The sequence below is a fragment of the Ursus americanus genome, chromosome 12 (assembly GCF_024610735.1).
Source record: "Ursus americanus isolate L20-20 chromosome 12, mUrsAme1.1.p, whole genome shotgun sequence".
Lineage (NCBI taxonomy): Eukaryota > Metazoa > Chordata > Mammalia > Carnivora > Ursidae > Ursus > Ursus americanus.
The window spans coordinates 13,789,284-13,814,189 of NC_142138.1; the positions used below are offsets into that span (position 1 = coordinate 13,789,284).

General features: G+C 46.0%; 1 protein-coding gene across 3 annotated transcripts in view; it reads left to right on the top strand.

Annotated features, from left to right (window-relative positions):
- C8A (complement C8 alpha chain) overlaps window positions 1–24,906 on the top strand; it is a 62,618-nt gene that overhangs the window by 37,115 nt on the left and 597 nt on the right. Inside the window, exons 8-10 of one of the 3 annotated variants that reach the window (XM_087865920.1) lie at window positions 15,410–15,541; window positions 16,674–16,831; window positions 18,843–19,987. In XM_087865920.1, the coding sequence (XP_087722046.1) occupies window positions 15,410–15,541; window positions 16,674–16,831; window positions 18,843–18,917 (365 nt within the window). In that variant the 3' untranslated portion in view covers window positions 18,918–19,987. Of the gene's footprint in view, window positions 1–15,409; window positions 15,542–16,673; window positions 16,832–18,842; window positions 19,988–21,110; window positions 21,334–24,906 lie in introns of those variants that run through there. The other 2 variants (XM_045802236.2, XM_087865919.1) reach the window with 2 other exon arrangements.

Sequence of the window (24,906 nt, forward strand, 5' to 3'; positions counted from 1 at the left end):
ATTTGTTAAAAGCACTGTGATAAGTAAACACTGTCCAAATAGTAGTTACTATCTAGGATTACAGTTGTAGGTGGGGTCAGTAGGTTGTAAAGTCATGTGATCAAGGACTATAGAAGGAAAACATCTGCTAGTGACCTAGTAACAAGGAACCTAGGAGTCAGGCATATCTGGCTGTGCATCTTGGTTCCACCAGTTAGTAGCTGCATGACCTTGATGAGGGTAATTTCTCTAAACCTCAGCTTCTCAAGACCCAAATAGGAATGATAACCAAGGTTTGTTTGAATAATTCTAACCGCATCTTCCGTGTAAGTGTTTAGATATTTTTCCCCCTCGAATGCAGGATAATAGTAGCATAGCACAGTGGTTCAGCACATGGCTCTGTCACTTACTAGCTGTGTGACCGTGGGAAGGTTATTTAATCATTTTAAGTCGCAATTTCTTAACCTGTTAAGCTGCAAGTATTGATGGCATTTCTCTCAGAGTAGTTATGAGGAATGAATGAACGTATCCACAGAAGATATTTAGTACAGTGCTCGGCCTCTAACAAGCTCCCAATAAATATCAATTTCTGGAAGAGGTTCTGAATCAGATTGCCTGGATTCAAATCATTTCCACCATTTATTAGCCAAGTGACCTTCATGGTTATCCTCCTCACGCCTCAGTTTTCTGTTCTTCTAATGAGACAACGATAGTACATACTTCATAGGATTCTTGTGAATATGAAATGAAACTGGGTACGTGAGCACGTGGCCCAGTGCCCGGCATATAGTAAGAGTTAAAAAACATTACCTGTTGCTGCTGTACATGGAGGTTTTATTATTACCACGTGCTTTAGTTTATTCCCAGCTTTTCAGTTATTAACTCTATAATATTAACCGCCCTCTCCTCTGTAAAGTGAGAATAACAAGATAACCGGTCTCATAGGGCACTGCCATTGGGCAGCTCTGAAACACAGTTCAAATAGAAAGGAAATTGTTATCATTGTGTCCAGCGCGCAGTGGCCGATGCTTTTGCTGTAGTCTTGGAGCCTCAGCAATCATGCCTTCTCTTCCACCTGCCCATTTTTTTGATCAAGGTCATTCATTTCTGTCCCTGGAACTCCATCCGGTTTTGGAGGGACTGCTTCTCCCATTCGTCAAGATCGCTTTGAATTCTCATCACTATCTTTCAAAGTGTTAACAACTCTGCCCAAATCAGTGCCTGTGTTCCATCATTCCTCCCCCTGATGGATGCCAGATAACAGTGACCCTGGGAAAGACCCTTCCAGCAAGAGCACAGTACATTCTGCCTGTCAGTGATCATCACCTTCCAGCGAGGGGCCCTGGGCCAGCTGGTCTACCACCTAACTCACAGGGTAGAAAAAGCTACAGAAACACAATTAAAACTCACTACGGTTAATGTCAGTTTTAGTATATGTGATGCCAAAGTGAGCACTAAAGTTGATGTCAATTATAATTTCACATGCTCTTCCTCCCTGCCCCTTCCCTTCCTTTACTGACTCATTCCTTTAGATTTCATTCAACAAACACTTATTAAAGCACACAAACATAGTAAGCACTGTCTAGATACCAACATGGTTCCTCTCATTGAGGGTGCATAGAAGGTAATGGGGTTTCTCTTTGTCATAATCATCTCATTATTGTCAGGAATGATTTATTGTGTGGACAACCAAACTGGTTACCACCTAAAATGCATTAATTTTCAAACTTCACTGTACTTAGAGCTACCTGAAATATTTGGTTTTAATAAAATATATTTACATATAATAACTCCTAATATTGGTAAAGTAGGACATAGTCACATCTAATATTACAGATAATCTTCCTAATACCCTATGAGGAGGTGTGTTAGTATTCTCCTCAATTTTATAGAGAGAAAGCTGAGGTCCAAAACGCCTGAGTAAATCACTCAACAGGATTCAGTCAGGATTGAATCAACATCTTCTGGTGTAGAGTTTGTAGACTGCCCAAGTATTTATCTCCCCAACATTTTCCCACACATTCTATCATTCATTCTGATACCGTATATCAGAGGCTTAGGCTGTAGCAGAGGTGGCCAGACAGTCAACATTTACTGAGCATTTCACTGTAGCAGACACTGAGTCAAACACTTTAAATGTACTATCTCATTTAATCCTCAAGAAAGACCTGGGAAGAAGATACTATAATCCCCAATTTACAAATTAAGAACTGAAGCTCAGTGACGTTAAATAACTTGCCCAAGGTCATGGTGCTATTATCTGGTGGAGCCAGGAGTCAAACCCAAGAACCTGTGATATTAACCGACATGCTATAATGTCTCAGAGATGTTTTTTGTAGGATTTTTCAAACTGCGGGTCATAGTCCATTAGTAGATTGTAAAAGAAAGTTAGTGGGTCATGATCAGCATTTAATAAAATGAAATAGAATAAAATAGGATGGAAAATATCAGAGTGCATCAAAGTATGATGAAGTATTGAAACTTATTTTATCTGGATGTGTGTGGGCTGGATCATGGAGTCAAGTGTATTGCTTAGTTTTCAGGGTAGTAAAAAAAAATCATTAAAAATACCATCTAGTATGTTCCACTGACTATAGATACGTATCTCATTACTTTAAATAAAGGAAAAATAATCAGTAGCCATAAGGAAGGCATTAGGAGGTATGTCAGTTGAGGTTCTAACTAACTGGTTTCAGAGAACCAACAGGATATAGAGCTTTATTCTAAGGAATTGGCTCACACAATTATGGAGTCTGACAAGTCCCTAGATTTGTGATTGGCAAGCTGAAGACCCAGGAGAGCTGATGGTTTAGTTCTAGTCCAAAGGTTGGCAGGCGTGAGACCCAGGAGGAGCTGATGTTTCAGTATGAGTCAAAGGCAGGAAAAAAGCTGAAGTCCCAGCTTGAAGGCAATCAGGCAGCAAGAATCCTTTCTTACTCAGGAGAGGTTCAGCATTTTTGTTCTATTTGGGACGTCTACTGATTGGGTGAGGCCCACCCACATTAGGGAGAACAATCTGCTTTACTCAGTGTACTGATTTAAATGTTGATCTCACCAAAAATACCTTCCCAGAAACAGTCAGAATATTGTCCAACTCAATATGGGGACACAACCACGGGCCAGTCAAATCGACCTATAAAACTGAGCATCCCAGGAAGGCAGACAAGGTAGAAACCTAGAGGGAGATGTAAGTAATTCCTGCCAAGATAGGCCTGGGAAGTCTCATCCAATGAAACAGTTTATCCAAATGGCAATGAAAGATGGGAGTTCTAACTGAGTGCTGTGGCAGGCAGCGCTGAGTGCTTCCATGAATATCATCTCACTCAAGCCTCCCAGCAATGCTTTGAGCTGTCTTATGCCTGCCCCATTTCACAAACAAGGAAAACCAGGCACTGAAAAGTAGAATGCCATGTCCAAGGTGAAACCACTGGCTAGGAGCAAGGTGAGGTTTGATGTGAGGACTTCTAATTCCCAGCTCTATGCTTCTTGGGGTCCATCTGGATATTTGATTTCATTTACTTTTTTATTTTTATTTTTTCACTTCTCTCCTTTTTAAAAAACATTAAACAGATTGTGATAGCTTTGAAAGTGGTTAAATCAGGTTTTAAAAATGACTAAGGGAGATTTATACTCAATACACTTTTTTAAAAGATTTTATTTATTTATTCGACAGAGATAGAGACAGCCAGCGAGAGAGGGAACACAAGCAGGGGGAGTGGGAGAGGAAGAAGCAGGCTCATAGCGGAGGAGCCTGATGTGGGGCTCGATCCCATAACGCCGGGATCACGCCCTGAGCCGAAGGCAGACGCTTAACCGCTGTGCCACCCAGGCGCCCCTCTCAATACACTTTCTTAAATGCAGTTTGGGATCGGTTTGATCTGCTGATCAGGAACTGTTACTGGCAGAATTGCGAAGGGTTACATTGCCCAGCTCGAGGTTGTCTGTTCTGAGCTTAGGTACAGTCACAGGGCTGGGAACAAGCGCGGTGTGCCGGCACTCGAGGCACTCAAAGAGGTGAGCCTCAGAGCCTTGATGACCAGAAAAAGGGTCTAAGCAAATAATAGCAGCTGGCTTCAATAGCAAATGCTAGCAGGATTACGATACAGGACAAACACTCAGGCCGGCTGTGCTGTGATCAATTAGTGATGTCTGTCAGAGGCGCAGAAGGGGGGAAGGAGGGAAAGTGGGCTGTGCATTTTTATTCCTTTAAGAGAATGAGACAAAGGCAGCCTAGATGATTAAGCTGTGTATGGGGAGTCATGGCGATAGGATGAATGTGTAATTTAAGTCCCTCAAATTCTCATTTTTTCCATCACATTTATATATTATTGCTGTTGCTTGCTTATAATTCCCTTTCAGGAAGGTGCTGAGTAGAAAACAATATTTTTCCTTGTTACCCAAAATAAGAGGCAGGAAATCTCTGAGGGGAACCCTTTTCCTAATCTAATCTGCATCCCTCCCTCCTTCTCTCCCTCTGTTCATCCTTCCAACCACTCATCCAGCCAATAAGAACCCACGATCTCCAGAGACAAAGTGATGAAACACACAGCTCCACGCCCTGGAGAAATGTGCAGTGAGTTGGGGACTGAGAATAATACAGTGTGAAAATGCTCCAATAGAAACAAATACAGTAGAAGCACAAGGGAGAGAGCAACCCATCCTTTCCTACCCTCTCCTTTTCTAGACTCCAAAGACATTCAAACCTGAATCCAAAAATTAGGAGTAGGAGCTTGCCTAACGGAGAAGGGAGCTAGGGTTTCTGGGTGGAGGGAGTCTCATGGGCGTGGCTGAAGCAGCAAATGGGCGAGAGTAAGTGGTAGGAGACAAGGGTCCAGGTTCACCCGAAGGCCACACTCTGTTGCGGAGGGCTTGCCCCCGAGGCCAGTGCATTAATGAGAGAAATCCTATGGCTGAGTTATGGCAGGAAGAGTGATAACATCAGTAACCTGGAAATGGAGTCAGTGTTGGCCTCCAGGGAGCCACAGAGAGGATGACAATTTGCAGCATGGCAAGTTGCTGGAGCCAAGCGAAGGTGACCATTGAGAACAGGAGTGTTCCTGGCCTTGGATAAGATGGCCAGCGTTCAAGGGAGCATGCTCTGGCCCTGCTCAGCCCTCTAGCCCCATTACTCAGCATTGGGCTGCGCTGTACTGTGCTTTTGCTGGTCCCTCAACTTAATCCTACCCCTTTTCTCCCTGGGGCTTTGTACGAAGGGACGTGCTGTTTCTTCTACCTGGATTTCTGCTTCCCTCCCTATACGCTGTCTTCTTCACCTGGTTAGTGCTTATTCATCGTTGGTCTCTGCTTAGATAGGACCCTTCCAGGCAGCTTTTCTGTCTCCATGGTTTTGGGTTGGGAGCCTTCTTAGGTGCTTCCGTGCACCTGGGATTTAGCTCGATATAGCCCACTTTGCAGCTTCCTGTCTCCATCATGCACCTTGTTAATGATGTGTTCCCAGAGTCTCACGCATAGGCTGCTGCTGGTCCACAGCAGGGGCTCGGTGTCTTCCTAGCAAGAGAGGCTCAAAATCCAAGCCCATCTCTGCTGGGCCTCCTCGGGAGCTTTCCTACACTCTGTAGAATCGGGGTAGATTCCTAAAGAGTCTGGGCTGGATTGGACAGTGCAGAGGGTAAGCTGGGCAGGAATCTGATTGCGAAAGGTCTTATATTTACTAAGCAGTCTGGCCTGGCCCAGAGGGTCTTTTGCTGTGCCTGCTAACCAACCAGTCACCCTGAACAGACAGGCACTAGATTCTAACAGGCTCCAGGCTTTATCCCCAGTTACCATGACAACCAGGCTTCACAGTGATGGATGGTATTGATTGACTGACAGACTCCTGGTGTCTTGGCTTTGTCCCCATCCCCCCTAAGTCATTTGCATATGGAACTGAGACACTCTCGGGCACTATTCTCCTGATCTTTCCCTGATTTTGAATTGCCACCTCTGTCACTGAAATAGCCCCAGCCTTTAAGGAGAAAAAGGTGTGATGATGTCAAAATTACCCCCAGAGCCACTCTTAGCCTCTTTCCCATAGGTGACATAATGTGGCATGGAGGAGATGGGCTTTCAACACAGACCTTGGTTCAATCCCCGTTCTATTTACTTATTGTATAATTTTGGGCAAGTGACTTAAATTATTTAAGCCTCTGTTTACTCGTCTCAAAAATGGGAATAATTGTACGTGTTGTGAAGAGATGTGTGAATATGAAATGAGATAGCACATGGGAAGGCTTTACCCAGCACATAATATGTACTTACCAAATGTGGGTGTTTTCTCAATCTTCACTCATTTGTGGCCCACTGCAGAAATGTGGATTAAGAAAATCTATTTTGGGGGGTGCCTCGGTGGCTCAGTTGGTTAAGCATCTGCCTTCAGTCAGGTCATGATCTTGGGGTCCGGGGACTGAGCCCTGCCTCGGGCTCCCTGCTCAGTGGGGAATCCTGCTTCTCCCTCTGCCTCTGCCTCTCCCCCTGCTTGTGTGCTTTCTCTCTCTCTGTCACATAAATAAATAAAATCTGTTTTAAAAAAAATCTGTTTTGACAAACTCCTCAGCCTCCGTCATTCCCTGATTTTCCAGGCTCAGCATCAGGGACCAGTAGCTCAGTCCAAGTATGCTGTAACATTCGTGGCAGTAGAAATAACAGTAATACTTGACCATTATTGCTGGTTTTGCTGGTTCTGAGCCAGGCTCCATCCCGAGCATTGTACACACTACAACTTAACTCACTTCACCACCACAGACAACCGTATGAGGTAGACACCATGAAAGCCGCCACCCGACGATGAGAATACTGTAGCACACAGAGGTTTGACGATTTGCCCAGATAGTAAGTGTGCAGAGGCGAATTTTAGCTCAGGCAGTCTCCAGTCCAGAAAGACTGAGGCTCTCTGCTATTCTGACTCTTGTCATGGCCACATCAGCCCCCTCAGCTATACTGCCTCTTGTATATATATATATGTGCGGCCAAAATCATCTATCTAGAAGGGCCAGAGTCCCTGCAGACACCTGTTACCAGTGAGGAGGGAGACCTGAGACTGCTGTCCCAGCATTGCCCATTGGGAGCATGGATTCCTTTCTCTGAGCCGCTTTGTGGAACGAGGTGATCATGGAACCAGGGGGTTGGGAAGGCTGCTGTTCCTTGTGTCACACGAGACGCATTTCCCTGCACTGTTAACACTGACGTGCCGCAAAGAAGCACGCACGGCCTTTGCGTGTAACGCACCAAACATCTTGGGCCTGCGTGTTAGGGCATTTTGGGCAAGAGACTTACTAATAGCTAAGATTTGTTGAACACTTGATTGTGTCAAACATTGTTTTTAGGGACCCATGTGTGAAAACTATCACTCCCATTTTATTTTAAATGGGGAAAATAAGGCACAAAGAGGTTCAGGTAACTTACCCAACACTCCTAGTGAACATAAAACTCTGACTCCAGGGTTCGCATTCTTAACCACCACAATTACTGCTTTTTCTTTTTTTTTTTTTAAAGATTTTATTTATTAATTTGACACAGAGAGACAGCCAGCGAGAGAGGGAAAACAAGCAGGGGGAGTGGGAGAGGAAGAAGCAGGCTCCTAGCGGAGGAGCCTGATGTGGGGCTCGATCCCAGAACGCTGGGATCACGCCCTGAGCCGAAGGCAGATGCTTAACGACTGCGCCACCCACGCGCCCCCAATTACTGCTTTTTCTAACCACTGAGCCTACAAAATGGATAAATCCCCCTGGCTCCCTAAGATTGTTGTGAGCCTCCAATGAGAGGATGCAGACACAAGTGCTTTATAAAATATCATCTCTTAATCAAGTGTGAGATATTACAAAGATGTGATTTGTATCATCAACCAAAAGGAGATCTGGGACTACCAAAACATTTTAGAGGCATTGTCTAGATTGGTTGGAATCAGCTCATCCCTGAGCACTCCTGGGGGCTTGTCACATGCCAGGCTCTGTGCCAAGACCTGTAAACCCAAGAGACAATTTTATAAGTCTGCAGGATAATTGGAAGAACAGACCGAGAAACTGACAATTGTTAGAGTATGCTAAATACTATGCTGGAGAGAAGAAGCACAGGGATACCCTGGGGGACACACAAGGATTCCATGGAGACACAGACTTGGGCCCTTGGGAGAGAAGAAAGACTTTCTAGAATTGAGTGGGAGAGGAAACAGCATATGAAAGGCATAGAGGTACTTATACTATTATTCTTAGGCGGTGGAGAAGAAGCATCAGTTTCAATGGATAAACAACAGCGGGGGGGGGGGGCAGGTAAAGTTAGTCTACACTTCCCAGCTAAACAATCATCTTTTCCAGTGTTATGGCACGAAATACACTATATGAGTCTTTCCTTTCCTTCTGAAGCTGTCTTTGGGGGCAACCAACGTAGCAAAGCAACACAGCAGACAGATCACAGCAACCCGAATGGCATTTGTTTGTTGCAAAGAGATAAATAATGTATTACACCTGCTGTTTTCCACCTGGTGCTTTTCATCTGAGGAGTGACAGACTTGCTGCGTTCTGGCGCCTCGGAAGTCAAACTGCTTGGTTCTGCCTCCAAGTCACATTGATCCGGCCTCTCCAACACCTCGCCAAGACCAGGTGGGAAAGGAGCACCAGACATGGTGGCCAGAGACATGTTCTCTGTGCTCCTGGCCTACCAGGTGGGCAACCCAACAGCTCTTCTCGGGTTTAGGCTAGAGTGGGAAGGAACCCGGAGGCTCCCAGTACTCCTTCCACTGCTTGGCATCTCCCTCTTTTCTACTTTTGAGTTTAGGTCAGGTTGGCCTTTCTGAGCAGAATCTTGCTGCCAGGGACACAAGGCCTCCACATGGTCTCCCTCTGCTCCCAACATCTGCTTTGTCTGGCTAATCCCTACTCATCTTTTCAGACTTGCCTCTCATATCCTTTATCTGACTTCCAAGGAAGACTCCCCTGACTCCGCTGGCCTCTTTCACAGCTCTCCTCGCACAGGGCAGTTTCATTCCCTTCCATTTCTTCACACTTGCCTGTGAACTCACGGAGAGCAAATGGTCTTTAGTCCTTATTTCCCAAATGTTTGGCGCACATTCAGACATTATTAAGCACTTATCACACTTGTTTCAAATGTTCTTCAGGTGTTCTGGTGTGCTCTTAAAGTTTCAGAATCGTGGCTTTAGAAGAAACCTTAAAAGACCACGGGTCAACTCTTCAAACCCTTCTACTGCACTTCTTATAGGCAAATAGTCAGCCTCTGCTTGGTACCCTCCCAGTATGGGGAGCTCACTGCCCTTATGAAACAACTCAGATCTCCTTGGCCTGTGACCATCAGGATGATTTATCTTATGTTGAGCTTAAATCTGTCTTCCTATAGCTTCTGCCCTTTGGGTCCTAGTTCTTGCCCTTGCAACCACACAAGTAAGCCTCATTCCTCTTCCTCAAGACAACCCTCTGGAGAGCTGAGTCTAGTTCCACTGAGCTCTCTTAGAGAGAGATCTTTTCTCTTTTTCTCAGGTGAACATCCCCCATCCCTTCAAACATTCCCAAAGGATATGTTTTGAATTTCTTCACCCCCATGCTACTCTTCTCCAATCATTCCCTACTTGCTTTTCTCACTCTAGTTTTATCGTGGTAAGAACACTTAACGTTAGGGGAGCCTGGGTGGCAAATTTGGTTAAGCATCCAAGTCCTGGTTTCAACTCAGGTTGTGAACTCAGAGTCCTAGGATCAAGCCCTGCTTAGGGCTCTGCACCCTGTGGGGCATCTGCTCGAGATTCTCTCTCCCCCCTCCCCCTGATTGCACGTGCTCTCTCTCTCTCAAATAATCTTTTTTTTTTTTTAAAGAATACTTGACATGAAATCTACTCTTTTCACAAATTTGTAAGTGTACGATACAGTCTTTTTAACTATAGAGACAATGTTGGACAACAGATCTCTAGGACTGACATTTGAGACATTATGCCCATTGATTAGCAACTACTCATTTCCCCCTCCCACCTCCCGCAAATCACCATTCTACGCTCTGATAGTTGGATTATCTTTAATACTTCGTATAACTGGAACCATGCTGGTTTGTCCTTCCGTGATTATTTCATCTAGCGTAATGTCCTGCACATTCACCTATGTTGTTGCATATGAAGGATTTCCTTCTTTTTTTAAGGCTAAACAATGATGAGTGAAAGTCCTTTTTTCTTATTTCCTTTTAAAAATGTGGACCCCAGATTCTGGGTTTCTCTAAGCTACACAGAGAGAGTGAGATTATCTCCTCCTTTACTTTATTGATTATAATTTTCCCCTGGTTTTTCACCTGGCTTCATTGTCTTCCTGAGCTGGAAGTTATCCAAAACTCCACAGCCTTTTCTCTTGCTTTCTAAGCTGTGCCCATTTCCTATTGTGCTCGTGCATGGTATTTTCTCCCCAGGGAAGGAGGTTACAGCTTTCCCAAATGAGCCTCATTTTGCCATGCTTGGTGTGTCTATCCTTCCAAACCTTCTGAGGGCTTTTTGAATCCTGATTCTTTATCTGAATGATCCTTGGCTTTTCCTAGTTACTTCTTTTGGGTGGATATGATGAGCCTGGCTGCTAAGTCCATATCCAAGGCATTGACAAAAGCATTGACTGAGAGAGGGCAGAGGCCAGTGCTCTGTGACAGGCCTCTGGAGTTCTCTGTAGTACCACACTACTCAATATCTGGTCCCAGAGGCACTGACGAGGAATCATCTGGGTTATCTGTTTAAATGCAGATGGCTGGTGACTCAGAAATACAGAATTAGAACTGATAGAGGTGGGACACAGGAACGTGTATTTTTTTTTAAAGATTTTATTTATTTATTTGACAGAGAGAGACAGCCAGCGAGAGAGGGAACACAAGCAGGGGGAGTGGGAGAGGAAGAAGCAGGCTCCTAGCAGAGGAGACTGTGTGGGGCTCGATCCCAGAACGCTGGGATCACACCCTGAGCCGAAGGCAGATGCTTAACGACGGCGCCACCCAGGTGCCCCAGGAACGTGTCTTTTTAATAAGCACTACAGATGATCTCACTGTGTAACCAGGTTTGGGAAACATCAACTTCAGAGTTCACTGAGCTCAAGACCTCCAAACAAATACCAGTGTGATATTCCAAAGCTGACATCTAAGGAGTCCAGCCTTGATGGGATGGGGTGGGGCCATGGCAGATCATTCTTTGGTTCTATAAATACAGGTGACCTATGAACAACATGGATTTGAAATGTGTGGGTCCACTTATATGTGGATTTTTTTCTATAAATACATTTTTCTCTTATGATTTCATAAGTTTCTTTTCTCTAGCTTACTTTATTGTCAGAATATAGTATATAAAACATATAATATATAAAATATGTGTCTATCAACTGTTTATGTTAACCGTAAGGACTCCCATCAACAGTAGTTAAGTTTTGGGGGAGTCAAAAGCTATACTTGGATTTGAACTGTGTGGAGGGTCAGCACCCCGAACCCCCGTGTTGTTCAAAGGTCAGCTACCACCCATACAACACACCCACCTGGGCAAGTGCCACACAGTTGCTCCAGACCTTTCTCTGCTCTCTCTCCCCTCTCCCTCCCCTACTCTTTACTTGATGGAAGCAAGATGTGTCTGGTTCTGTGTCTTGGCTTCCAATACCAGTTTCAAGTGTTGGATTTTGCCACTACGTTTGACCTCCTCTGCACCCCCTTCCCTGCCCCAGCTTACTGGTCTTGGTTTCCCAGGGGTGCTCAGCACACAGCTCTGATTTGGCCTCCCCTACAGCTTCTGATGAGAGACTCCTCTTCTAACCCTCGTATATTGAAACACGCAACTCTCCGGATACACCTTAGTTTTTGTTTAGCATATTGTCCCAAACCTGCTAGCTTCTCAGGACAAGACCTTACTTACTCAGATTTGCATCATATTCCTATTTAATTCACAGTGTGATGGGGATGGTACACACAAAATTACTAAATTTTTCTCTCTGAGAGCAGAATTCTTTAGTCCGATGTGATAACTGGAATTAATGAAAATACCACAGGCTTCTAAGGGAGACAGACTTGAGTTTGAATCTCAGCTTCACCATTTCTTAGCTGTATGACCTGAGGCAAGACAATTCCACCTGTATGAACCGAGGGCATCTCAACTACGAATGAGAAGTGCGGGCTGGGTGTCCAAGGGTGCTTTCAGCTCTCACATCGTAGGACTCTGAAGTCACAGACCTTCCCTTGCTGGCTGGTACCCTACTCTGGTGTCCTTGGAAGGCAAATCTTTGCAGTCCGAGCGGTGCTGCTCAAATCGAACTAGAATTCTCCTCCCCCTGCTGCGCATGACAGGCTGTGGCAGACCCCGCAAGAGCCTAAGGGCTCTGCAGGCGCCCTCCGGCCACCCCGCATCCCTGTAATCAGCCTGCCCTGTCACCGTAAGCCGGCAGCCCTCCACCACCATTCCCCTTGTAATCACTCTGGCTTCTGCCTGTGAATGCCTTCTCCCCACTTTTGTTTATCACCGGTGAAGCATTTTTTAATCAAAACAATTAAATATGCTAAATCTTCCTCAATTAGTAATGCATTAACAATTCAAAGTACTCGAACAGAAGTGGCAGGAGAAGCCCTGGTGCTCACAGCCTCACAGCGTTGCGCCTCCCAGGCGCTCCCAGCTCGGGAGTGATTCAGAAACCCACGCACACAGCCACGAGGGTGGGGAGGTTGAGGCTCTGGGGGGCCTGGAGACAGACAAATCCAGCCCTTCTCTCCGCAATCAGGGAACTGCAGCCCAGTGTGACCACAGGCCTTTTCTCTGCTCATACAGGGTGCCTGTGACCGGGATTTGTTAGTTTCACTTTTTAAAAAACCGTAACATGGGTACACAGTTAAGGCGTAAGCATGATGACTTGATGTATGTATACAAAGGGAAATGATTACTACAGTGAAGCAAATTAACATAGCTTCTCAGATAGTTCCTTTTCCTGCGTGTATGGGATGAGAGCCCCTGGAAGCTACTCTCTTTACGAATGTTCAGTTCTCCACGCGACAGGAGGGACTGTAGTCGTCGGGTGGCACGTTACAGGTCCCTGCTTGTTCAGCCTACAGAACTGCGACTTTGTACCGTTTGCCCAGCATCTGCCCACTTCCCCCACCTCTGCACCCCTGGCAACCACCTTTCTACTCTTTGCTTCCAGAGATTTACTTGGCTTTTTCGGAGGCTACATATAAGTGAGATCATGCCATTTTTTTCTTTTTCTGTCTGGCTTACTTCATGTAGCAGGATGTCCTCCAGGTTCATCCACACTGTTGCAAATGGCAGGATCCCTCTTTTTTAAGGCTGAATAATCATATACGTGTATATATATATAATAGTCACGCACACCTACACACATGCATATACTCACACACACCATAACCTCTTGGTCCATTTATCCAAGTGACTGGAATTTGAATTCAGGATCCCTGACTTCTGAGATTTGTTTCTGTCACAAGCCCGTACCACAGGACTCCTGGTGTATAGTTATTTGCTCACTTGTTTCATTCATCAACCGCTTATTCTGACAATGGTGTCGGAGCGCCTCCTCCACAGCAGCCACTGAGCTGCCACGCTGACAAGAGAGTAGTGAATAAGGCACAAGTTTTTGACCCCACAGAGTCTGTAGTTTGATGGGGACGCAGGCAAGTAAACTTGGTTGCTCGATACTCCCTTGAAAATATTAAATCTAATCCTTAGCTCAATCAAATAACGGACTGAAATTATTTTTCCTTTGTGGTGGCCATAATAATACAAGGACTGGTAATAATTATTGTAAAGTTAAAGTACCTCCCACCGATCAGAATGGCTAAAATGAACAAGAGAGGTAACAACGAATGTTGGCGAGGATGCAGAGAAAGGGAAACCGTCTTACACTGTTGGTGGAAATGCAAGCTGGTGCAGCCACTCTGGATTTAGGTTCCTCTAAAAGTTAAAAATAGAGCTACCCTATGATCCAGCAATTGCACTAATAGGTATTTACCCCAAGGATACAGATGTAGTGAAGAGAAGGGCCATACGCACCCCAGTGTTCACAGCAGCACTGTCCAGAATAGCTAAACTGTAGAAGGAGCCGAGATGCCCTTTGACAGATGAATGGATAAAGATGTGGTCTATATATACAATGGAATATTACTCAGCCATCAGAAATGATGCATACTTACTGTTTACACTGACATGGATGGAACTGGAGGGTATTATGCTGAGTGGAATAAATCAATCAGAGAAAGACAATGATCATATGGTTTCACTCATTTGTGGAACATAAGAAACAGCACAGAAGGGAGGGGAACCTGGATGGGAAGAAATCAGAGAGAGAGAGAGAGAGACAGACAGACAAACCATGAGAGACTCTTAACTATGGGAAACAAACTGAGTTGCTGAAGGGAGGTGAGTGGGGGATGAGGTAACTAGGTGATGGGCATTAAGGAGGGCACGAGATGTGATGAGCACTGGGTATTGTAGGCAACTGATGAATTGTTGAACACTGCCTCTGAAACTAATGAGGTACTATGTGTTGGCTAATTGAATTTAAGTTTTAAAAAAGGTAATGATATTTCAAAAGTACAAACTCTAGTTCACAACCTTCGGAAAACCTGAGCCACGGATAAAGCTGGACTCTGCAGCAATGGTCAGTACCTCGCTCTAGTCGACTTTTCTAGTCTTACCTTGCCAGCCGAATGAAGGGCTGGAAACCAGCTCTGTTCGCTTACAGAGTGAGCGATTGGGACAAAATGACTTTACTGCTTTGGAAATTACGCTCCTCATCTACAAGATTCAGGTTCCTCCATGGGTCCCCAGATGTAGACAAACATAGGACAGCTACTGTGGGACTAAGTTATCATGGGGCCAGAAGGCAGGCAGACTCCCCATGGAGATCTATCCATCTTCCAACAGCACTCTGGCCTCTCCGGGCCACAAAGAGGACCTGGGTGAAAAGAACTGCACAAACACGATCATTCTTGCTGAACCAAGCACACTGGTAGCTCTGAAGGAAGAGCAGGTGTTCTGATCCAAGTCTGCTTCGTGGAGGACATGGCACTTGAACTAGAGCTTGAGGCAGCTTTGGAACAATGGTGAAAGGGGAGAGAGGAAGGGGTAGTGTGTGCAAAATGGCGGAGTGAAAATGGTGCCAATCACGAGCCACGTACTGTGCGAGGCACAGGGGTATGCGGAGATGGGTGAGGCAGAATCCCTCACCGGAATGTGCAAAGGAAAGGGAGCTAGCACTTTGGAGCAACTAGTATGCGCAGTACACCTTCCTTCTCATTTTCAGAGTTATTTGGGTTTGAACCACACAGAAGAGAACACTGAAATCGGGTCAAAGGACTGGGATCTCAACCCAGATCTCTTAGACTTCAAAGCCGAAGCTAGCTACCACTGCTGTGAGTCAGTTGTTCCATAGTCACGGTCTTGAAGCATCTCAGCATTTTGTGTGTGTCTCTCTCCCTGTTGCAGGTATTACCAGCAGAGATATCAAGTCATGCTTTGGAGGTTTTGTAGGCATTGAATATGAATATTCAGAGAGCATGACAATTGGAGGAAAGTTATCAGGGGAACGTTGCAAAAAGTCTGGAGGTGGAGATACTAGTAAGTATTGAGTAATGGGTCTCCCAAAGAGAAGCTAGACTTTTCCTTGGACGCACACTCAGGGCATGAACACGATTTTCCCCCTCAATTGATTCCATTTCAGTCAATGGTCATGCTGCACAGGTGCTAAATACCCCAAACCAATGACCAGTTGTGGTTCTATTTTGAATTCACCATGGGCTGAGATCACTTTAGAAATACATGATTTGGGAACGTGCCCCCTCCCAGATTTCGAGCACTAGACAAAGATGTAAGAAAGAACTGAGATGAAAGCAATGTGTAGACAGAACCTGGGTAGTTGACTGCTGAGATGAAGGCCCCTCAGGTTACAGTCCAGAGGGAGGAGATGAGTCTTCCGAGAGAGAATATAGTTACCAAGGTCAAAGAACAATTATTAGAGAAAGACTGTACAGATATTCTGTGGCATTTCCTGAATAAGTCAGTGTGAGTACTCATGCATGCATTCATTCATCAAATGTATTGGGTATTTGTTTTCAAGTGGGAGACAAAGAGGATGCAGGGATAATGAAACAGCTTACAGTACAGTGGATGAGGTAGTTATGAAATAGGTTCATGTTACCCCCACTATGTTAGGCTACTAATGCCTTAGGGCCTTAAGTCAAATGATTTCTTCTCTGTGATGCCCTTCCCTCCTCTCTCCATTTACCTACAAAAATTCACTCACTTTTCTAGACAACTCACCTCTCACCCTGACCACCCTCCCTCCTCTGCTGTAGATCTTTCTCCATATCCTTCTGAGCCCTGTAGAGACATCTGTCACAGCACCGATGATACTGAATGGAGCCTCGCTGGCAGGTAGCAGGCATTGGGCAGATGGATGAATAAATGCATGCACGAATGAATCCTCATCCACTTTCCCAGCCTCTCCCTCTGCTATGCTGGGCTGGGCTGTCCTCCCAGCGTCTGCTCTAATTCAGAGGATGGGTCTATTTCTAGGCTCTGCTCCTTCTCTTCTGCTTTGTCCTACAAGTTCACTGAGCAAGGTAGAAGAATGGGAGACAGCTCTAAGGGGAGCACATACACTCTGTTCCAGATCTCATTAGTGGGGCTTGCCAACCAGTCCTTTGGCTTTTTGGAAAACGAACTAATGCGGTTATGTTCTTGATGGCAGAAAGCGACATGCTGGCCATGGCTGTGGTGGACATCATTTCTCGGGTGCGAGGTGGCAGTTCTGGCTGGGGCGGTGGCTTGACTCAGAACAGAAGCACCATTACATATCGTTCCTGGGGGAGGTCATTAAAGTATAATCCTGTTGTTATTGATTTTGAGGTAAGTCTTTTCGCACTTGAAAAAACTCCACGTCCATGAGGAATGAAAGTGAAGCAGACCAGATCATTTCATATTTCTTATTATGAGCCCATCAAAGAACAAGATGAAATGTAACGGCACACTGATTTGGTGGCCTTCCCCACGCCTGACTGTAGGGAGTGCGTGACTTTAAACCCGACCACAGGACCACAGGGAGCAGAAGCTTACTATCTGGGCAGAGCCTAGTTTGACACGAGTAGTCCCAGAATTTCTTCAGCATTAGGCCACGTTAAAAAATAGGAACTTGCATTAGTATAGAAAAGACTTTAAAATCACATTTGTTTAAGTAGGGGTTGGAAAACTTTTTCTGTAAAGGAGCTGATAGTAAATATTTTTGGCTTTGTGGGCCACATACAATCTCTGTCATATAAATTCTCCTTTTTTAAAAATTTATTTTTTATTTTATTTTTTTTAAGATTTTATTTATTTGAGAGACAGCCAGAGAGAGAAGGAACACAAGCAGGGGGAGTGGGAGAGGAAGAAGCAGGCTCCCAGCAGAGGAGCCTAATGTGGGGCTCGATCCCAGAACGCTGGGATCACGCCCTGAGCCGAAGGCAGATGCTTAACGACTGCACCACCCAGGCGCCCCTCCTTTTTTTTTTTTAAACCAACTTTTACAAATGTAATACCATTCTCAGCTCAAAGGCCATGCAAGAATGAGCTGTGGTCCCAAGCTGTATTTGCTGCCTTTGCTCTAAGGGATCCCATCCCCTCATCACAGTGAACCTCTGGTCCAGATGTGAGTCTTACCATGGAAGAGATTAGGGACCTGAGGCTCCAGGTCACCAGTGAGCCATCTACAGTCCCAGAGCTCCTATGTGGCTGCCTGGATTTCAGACCCTCAGTCTTCATAACCAGTTCTCACTTCCTTCTACCCTAGCACCTTCCTGAAAGCCATGGTTCTCAACCATGGGGGAAGTGGGAACAGGTACCTTGCTCCTCAGGGGAAATCTGGCAGCTTCTGGAGATGTATTTGGTTGTCACAGCTAGGAAGGTGCTCCTGGCATCTACGGAGTAGAGACCATTGGTGCTGCTAAACATCTCCCGATGCACAGGACAGCCCCCACAACAAAGAAATGTCTGACCTCAAACATCAATAGTGCTGAAGCTGAGAAACCCTGCCCTAAATCTCTAGCCTCACAAAGGCAGTAAGAGTGTATTCAAAGTGCAAAGGAAATGGATTGTTCTACCAGTCGTCAAACTGTTTCTATTCATAGGCAAGGGTAGTCCATTAAGGAAAGAGTTGGATTTTGGGCTTTTAAATAAGCTATTGTTTTCTTGCCCATTTTCTCTTGACTCTTGTCCGTTTTCTACATATTTAAAATCCCAGGTATGGATACATTCCTCTTCTTAAAATATATACCAACAATTGAACCTAAAAGTCTACTACAATACCCTGCTCTCTATGAAGAAAGAGGTCAGATGGATTAACCCTGATCTCATTTCTTCTCCAATAAGTAAGGGACCATTTTCACGCACCTGTAATTCACATAGGGTCTGAAAATTGCTATCATCAAGCTATTAGTCATTTGGGCAAAAGTGTAAAATTGATATCAGGAGCAATATATAAACTTTCATGGGCAAGAGGCACACTTCGTGTTTGCCGTGAGCAAAGCTTCCAAGGGGAAGTCTGGTATTAATGATTTGGAGGAGGCCAAATACTGTCTTTGGGGAAAGAGAGCCTAGGTTTGAGGTGAGAAAGATATAATTTGGATCATGGCTCGCCACCTTTTCGGTGTATAACCTTGGGCAAGTTTATTTTCTGAGCCCTAGTTTCCTGGTCTATAACATGGGGATAATAAAATGTTATTTCACAAGGGTAGGGAGAGAGCAGTGGGTACTTAGTGAATGTCAGCTGAAGAAACAGGTTGATGGAAGCTAAGGAAGCTGGCCAGATACCATAGCTGGTGAATGGCAGAGCCCAGCTTGAGCTGTGGCAAACTCTAATACCTGTGATCTCTTCACAATACAGGCTGCCCCCCGGGAAGTTTGGATCTGGTGCATTAAGGTGCTGCCAGGTGGCAGAGCAAGAAGGCGACACAGCTAGCGCTGTGTTTTTTAAAAAGGATGCTTACAGATATATGAAGGATGATTTGAAGCACTGGGGAGAGAGACAGACAGACAGACAATGGACAAGGAGTCCAGCCAGGGGGTTATTTGGAACCTGACGCTCAGAGCGGAGACCATGTCTTACTCACTTGCATGTCCCCATAGCTGAGCAGTGCTGATTTATGGCGGGTACGGAGACTGAGTGAATATAGGAATCATGTTATATTATGATGCTGTGCTATGTTGTATATTATTATGTGTTAGGTTGTATCATGTTGCTAATATCATACCACTTGCCTTCTATGAACCTGTTTTCTTATCTGTAGAATGGGAACAAAACCATGGCCAATATCCTTTCAAGCTCTAAGATTCTTTTTCTCCACCCCTCCTCCCTCCTTTAAGTCCCTACCTGCCCTTCCCAAGGAATGCTCCCTACCCACTTCCTGTGGGTTCTGGGATTCAGGAATGAGAGGCAAGGGACTGGGTGCTGAGCCCCACTGGAAAGTCACGGGGAAGTTGCCCAATAGTCCCGACCTCCCCTGGAATTAAGAGTCATCTTTCGCCAGGGTCACAGGGCAGCCCATCCTGTACTGACTTCCTAACAATGGGGCCAGATTTTCTGAACTTCCAGTAAGTGGTCGTCTGCCCTTGGCTGGCAGCCCAGCCAGTCCTGAAATGACCAGGCTGGTGACCTCCGCTGCAACCTGTGACCACAGGCCAAGGTCTGTCTGTCACGGGCCTTTCTGTACACATTTCCAGGAAGCCCCTCAAGGCTATTGTGAGCGCCCTCTATTGACTTCTGACTCTGGCGCAGTGAGATTGCCCGAGTGTGGCTCGGTCCTATCTCTGAATTGCCCTGTGACCTTGGCAAATCACTCTCATCTCAGGGCCTCGTGTTACTGTCTTATAAAATGAGAGATCTGTAAAGGAGCTTTCATTGTATGACTGTGCATTAAAATATAGAGCCTTAAAAGCACGCTGAAGACAACCATATACACATGCAATTGGAAGAATTTTGGCTTTTCCCCCGTCATCACATTTAGCTAATAAAAATGGTGCTTTACTTTATATTGTTATTCCTGTCTGCAATGGTATCTCTCATTCATTACTTCTTTAGATCCTCATAAGAATTCTAGGAAGTAGGCTATTATTCCCATTTTATAGAAAACGAGGCTGAGATTTAGAGACAGACAGGAAAGACCACAGAACTAGGACAGGAGCAGCATTTTTTGAACTTCTACTCTGTGATAGGCCTTTCCCATCTATCAGCCTTCATCCTCACAGAAAGGTAAGAGGACTGTTCCCATTTTGGAGATGAAGAAGTCAGGCTCCCTGTGCAACCTGACAGATCACACAGCTGGAACCAGAAGGGCTGAGATCGGAAGCCAGATTTTCTGGTTCCAGATACAGTGCTCTCTACCACATCTACTGTTTCCCAACCACTGATCGATTTCGCCCCCCCCCCCCCCCCCGGGGACATGTGGCAATGTGAGGAGACGGTTTTGGTTTTCACAACCAGAAGTTATTACCAGCACCTCGTGGGTAGAGGCCAGAGATACTTCGATGCATCCGACAATGTGCGGGACTGCCCTCCCCCGCCAACAAACAATTATCCAGCTGGAAATGCAGTCATGCTGGGGTTGGGGAACCCTGGGATATAGTCATTCCTGGAATGGGCAGTGGTCTCAAATGCAAATGACCCCTTTCCCTGCACCTTTCCACACTGATACCAATTGGGGTGTTCAGCACTGCCGGCACAACTACCTATCAAGGACTTTAATAATTCCTGCATTGAAGGTTAGCGATCAAAAAAAAAAAAACCCACATAAATACACATACTTTATCCTCTTCCTGCCTCCTAAAGTGCCCGATGGGGGTGGGGAGCAGATGAGCTGGCATAGATTGCTGCTGAGCTCTCTTCTCTGGGATAGGGGGACCACAGCTTTCAGAGCTAAGCAGGCCCATGTCCAGGGTGGCTCTTGCACTTAATTATGTGACTCTGAGCGAGTCACTCAAACACTTGGAGTCTCTGGGGTTGAGTGGCAGTGAGGATCCGATACATGGGGTAGAGTTGAGTGTCTAGTTCTGTGCCTGGCATGTAGCAGGCCTTCCAGCGGCTTGATGGCCAGTTCTTGGGCTCTGGGAAGCTGGAGGCCCAGGCAGGGGCTCTCTGTTCTTTCTGCACCCGCAGATGCAGCCCATCCATGAGGTGCTGAGGCATACGACCCTGGGGCCCCTGGAGACCAAGCGCCAGAACCTGCACCGGGCCTTGGACCAGTACCTGATGGAATTCAATGCCTGCCGCTGCGGGCCCTGCTTCAATAATGGGGAGCCCATCCTTGAGGGCACCAGCTGCAGATGCCAGTGCCCCCTGGGTCGCAAGGGCTTTGCCTGTGAGCAAATGGAGCAAGAGGGTAAGGCCCATGCATCCTTACTCAGTTGCCAGCCCAGCTCAGAAGGGCCAGCATGGAAAGGACCTTCAGGGTCCCCAGCCTCTTCTTTCTGTGACCTTGTGCCTTATGGCTGACTCTCCCTCCCTGCTTTAATGTTCTTCTGCTTTCTCCCTGCCATCAAGACCCTCTCTCAGATGAGATCTGTTGTTTGCCAAGGTGTGTATGGACAGAATTCATTTCTGGAGGGATATATTATTTTCCTAGTGTTACCGTAACAAATTACAAGTTGGGTGGCTTAAAGCAACAGAAATTTACTGTCTGATGCTTCTGGAAGTTAGAAGTCCGAAATTCAGGTATATTGGCCAGGTTGGTTTCTTCCAGAGGCTCCGAAGGTAGACCTGTTCTATGCCTCTCTCCTTTCTGGTGGTTGTTGGTGATCCCTGGCTTTCCTTGGCTTGTAGGTGTGTCATTCCAATCTCTGCCTGTCTTCACATGGTGTTCATCTCCGTTTTCTCTTAAGAAAGCTAGTCGTTGGATTAGGACCCACCCTAATCCATGACTGCATTTTAATATGATGTAAACTGCAAAGACCCTATTTCCAAGTAAGGTCACATTTACAGGTGATAGGTGTTTGGACTTGAATACATTTTGGGGGGCCCACAATTCAACTCATGACAAGAGTTAAATAGATGGTTGGCATTACATTGCAAGGAGTTATGACCAAAACTCAAAAGGGCTGGAGCAAGTCAGGTTTCAATGTATTGTGGTACAGCATGAACTGACTGCTCCCAAGGAAGAAGGCTCCCAAACAAGGATTAGAAATCTGTATCCCGCAAAGATGAGCAAGTCTGAGGACCTGGATGTGGGCCCCAGTACTTCATTAACTTCCCGTGAGACACTGGCGAACCATTTCTTTTTTCTGGGGCTCATCTCTCTCAATTAAGTTTCCTCTGAGCTTCAAGAATCTCTGGCCCAAGAATTTAGCCCAAATCCCTAAGCTTTCAGTTTTTTGCACATAAAAAGCTGCTTATATTGTACATGGGATGATGGCAAAAACACATGGGCTGCCAAACCAATGTATAAATCGGTCTCAGCTGGCAAGTGCAATGAAGATAACGTAAAGGGGGAAAAAAAAGGAAATCTGGATAGGTCTTTCTAAAGTACTACTCTTAGGTCAATCAAATGAACTGGGGATGCCCATGGTAGATGGAGCCTGGTTTGAAAATGAGCTGATGCTGGGTTATAATTCCCTCACTGGGGGAGTGGTTCTTGACAGGAAGCAAGACGGCAGAGCTCTGGTGGCAGACAGACCTCTGAATACCAATGTTGCCAATGTTTCATCTGAATAACCCCTGAAAAATGGCGATGGTATCAGTACCTTCCTCACAGGTTGTGCTGATGTGACACTGGCCAACACACATGGCAGGCTCCATCATAATACGTAAGAGGAAGAGATTGCTCTACCGGTAAAGGGTCTATCTTGGTTTGCTGCCTTGTCTAAATCCCTCCTTTGCTAGCTGAAGGGAGTGCAAGTTAAATCCCGATAAGCTGCCTTGTATCCTGTAGGAGGAATTCTGAGAGGGGTGAGCCAAGATGGTGAGTGAATCCCAGGGTCCTTATGAAGGAGGATACAGAGAATAAAAAACAAGTAGACTCATTACCAGGGCAAGGATTGGCACAGTGTCCTCAGGTAAACTGAATAAAGGCACTGCCTGTTGGTGGGTAAATGGGGAGAAACAAAGAAACTTCTCAGGGCTGATACAGACCAGCTGCTAGGCCCTGGGATTTCTTGACTTTTCAAGCAGAGTGTGGACTTGGTTTCAGCCCTCATTCACCCCATTGGCCAGGAAGCTTTTCCAGAGGGGCCATAGGTCAGTGAACAGAAAGAATAACTCACCCTTAATCTGTGCCAGGCACTATCTCAACACTCCCTGTGCACGAGCTCATCTCTTCCCCCAAGAATGTTGTAAATACTGTTATTAGCCCCAATCCACAGCTGAGGAATTGGGGGAGGACAAAGGTGACATACCTTGCTCAAAGTCATCCAGCTGGGGAGAGTCGGAGCCAGGATTTGGACCCAGGGGGTTGCACCCATGCTAGGACCCAAGCTCTTAACTTACATTCTACTGACGTACATCCTAAGAGTCAGGGAATTTCAGAAATGAGGGCAGAGGGTCTGAGATGATTGCATTGACTATTATTTGGGAGAGTGGGAAGGGAAGGTATATCCCAGACCATGGTTATCAGTCTAACCTGACTTAAAGAGCCCTTAGTAATTACACTTATGGTATGGGCCCGCAGTACTAGTGACTTGCTTGGCTCCCTCGGATCCCTGGACAAGACCACAGAGCTAGAGAGGAATAGGGAGTGTGGGTTACCTAGTTATGCCTCTTCAATGGTCCAATGCTGGGTTCAGTTGCAGACATGCTGAATCCTATGTACACACAATGGGCCCTGGGGAAGAGGGACATGATGCCAATGATCCGGGGGGGGTGGCAGGGCACAGCCCATTTTTCCTGCAAGATTACATTCAGTCAATTGCAGGGAGCACACAGGTATTCCATTAACCTTGTTACAAGCACCGTGTGGATATCAGGTAGCCTTGGGGACATCAGACTGAAGTTCAGCCTGACAAAGATTAATTTGGTAAGGAAATCTAAGACTGGGAAGTCAGCTACCATGGAGACCCACTGACATCGGTCCCTGAGGATTTTTCCTGCAAACCTTTGCCTATGGGGACCAAGTCACGGAAGTGAGAAAAATAGAGACAGAGAAGCCCGCTGTGGCTGTCCCACCAGGGAGTATAATTACAGAGCTGGAAGGGACCTGAAGATAACCTAATCCAGTGATATTCACACTGGGATCTAAAGAAACTTGCAGTCTTAGGATCTGCCCCAGGGGATCAGGGCAAACCTGATAGACACCCCAGCTTCAAATAACACAGCCTGACTTTCATCTGGCTGCCATATTGGGGCTCATGTAAGATTTCATTTAAGGGGGAAAAAACAGTAATGAAAAAAATGATGGAAAAACCCCACCAGATTAGTCCAGCTGTTTCATTTACAGAGGTGAAAACTCAGGCTGAGAGAGGGTCTGCCCCAAGGCACAGAGCCAGTAGGAGGCAGCAGCCCCAGCCCAGGGGGCTGCAGGAACTGGATTTCCAGAGGCAACCCATCATCAGTGCCTACGTTCTCACGCTCTGTGCAGAGACTCTCTCACCCACTATGGTCCTACTATCAGAGTTGGAGGGGGTCTGATTTGCAAACCCTCACAAAAGCCCAGCAAGCCTGTCCACAGGGCTGTCAGGCTGGCCCTTTTCTGTGACTCCCTGGCCGGGCTGTGCTCTGGGCTCTTCACAGCCTCCGGTGGCTCTGTGTCATTCTTCCGGAGGAGCGTGCCTTCCCGCCATACTCTGCTATCTATCTTCCATGGAACTGCGCATTCCAATTTCATGAGATGGGCTCTCAGTGGCCTCTTCTCACTCCATCCAGAGTTTCAAATTAAGTGTAAGCCGGAGAGCACAGAGGTCTTGGTTGGCTACACCAGGCATCTCCCCAAGGAGAGATCGCGGACCACTCCAGGGCAACGGAACAG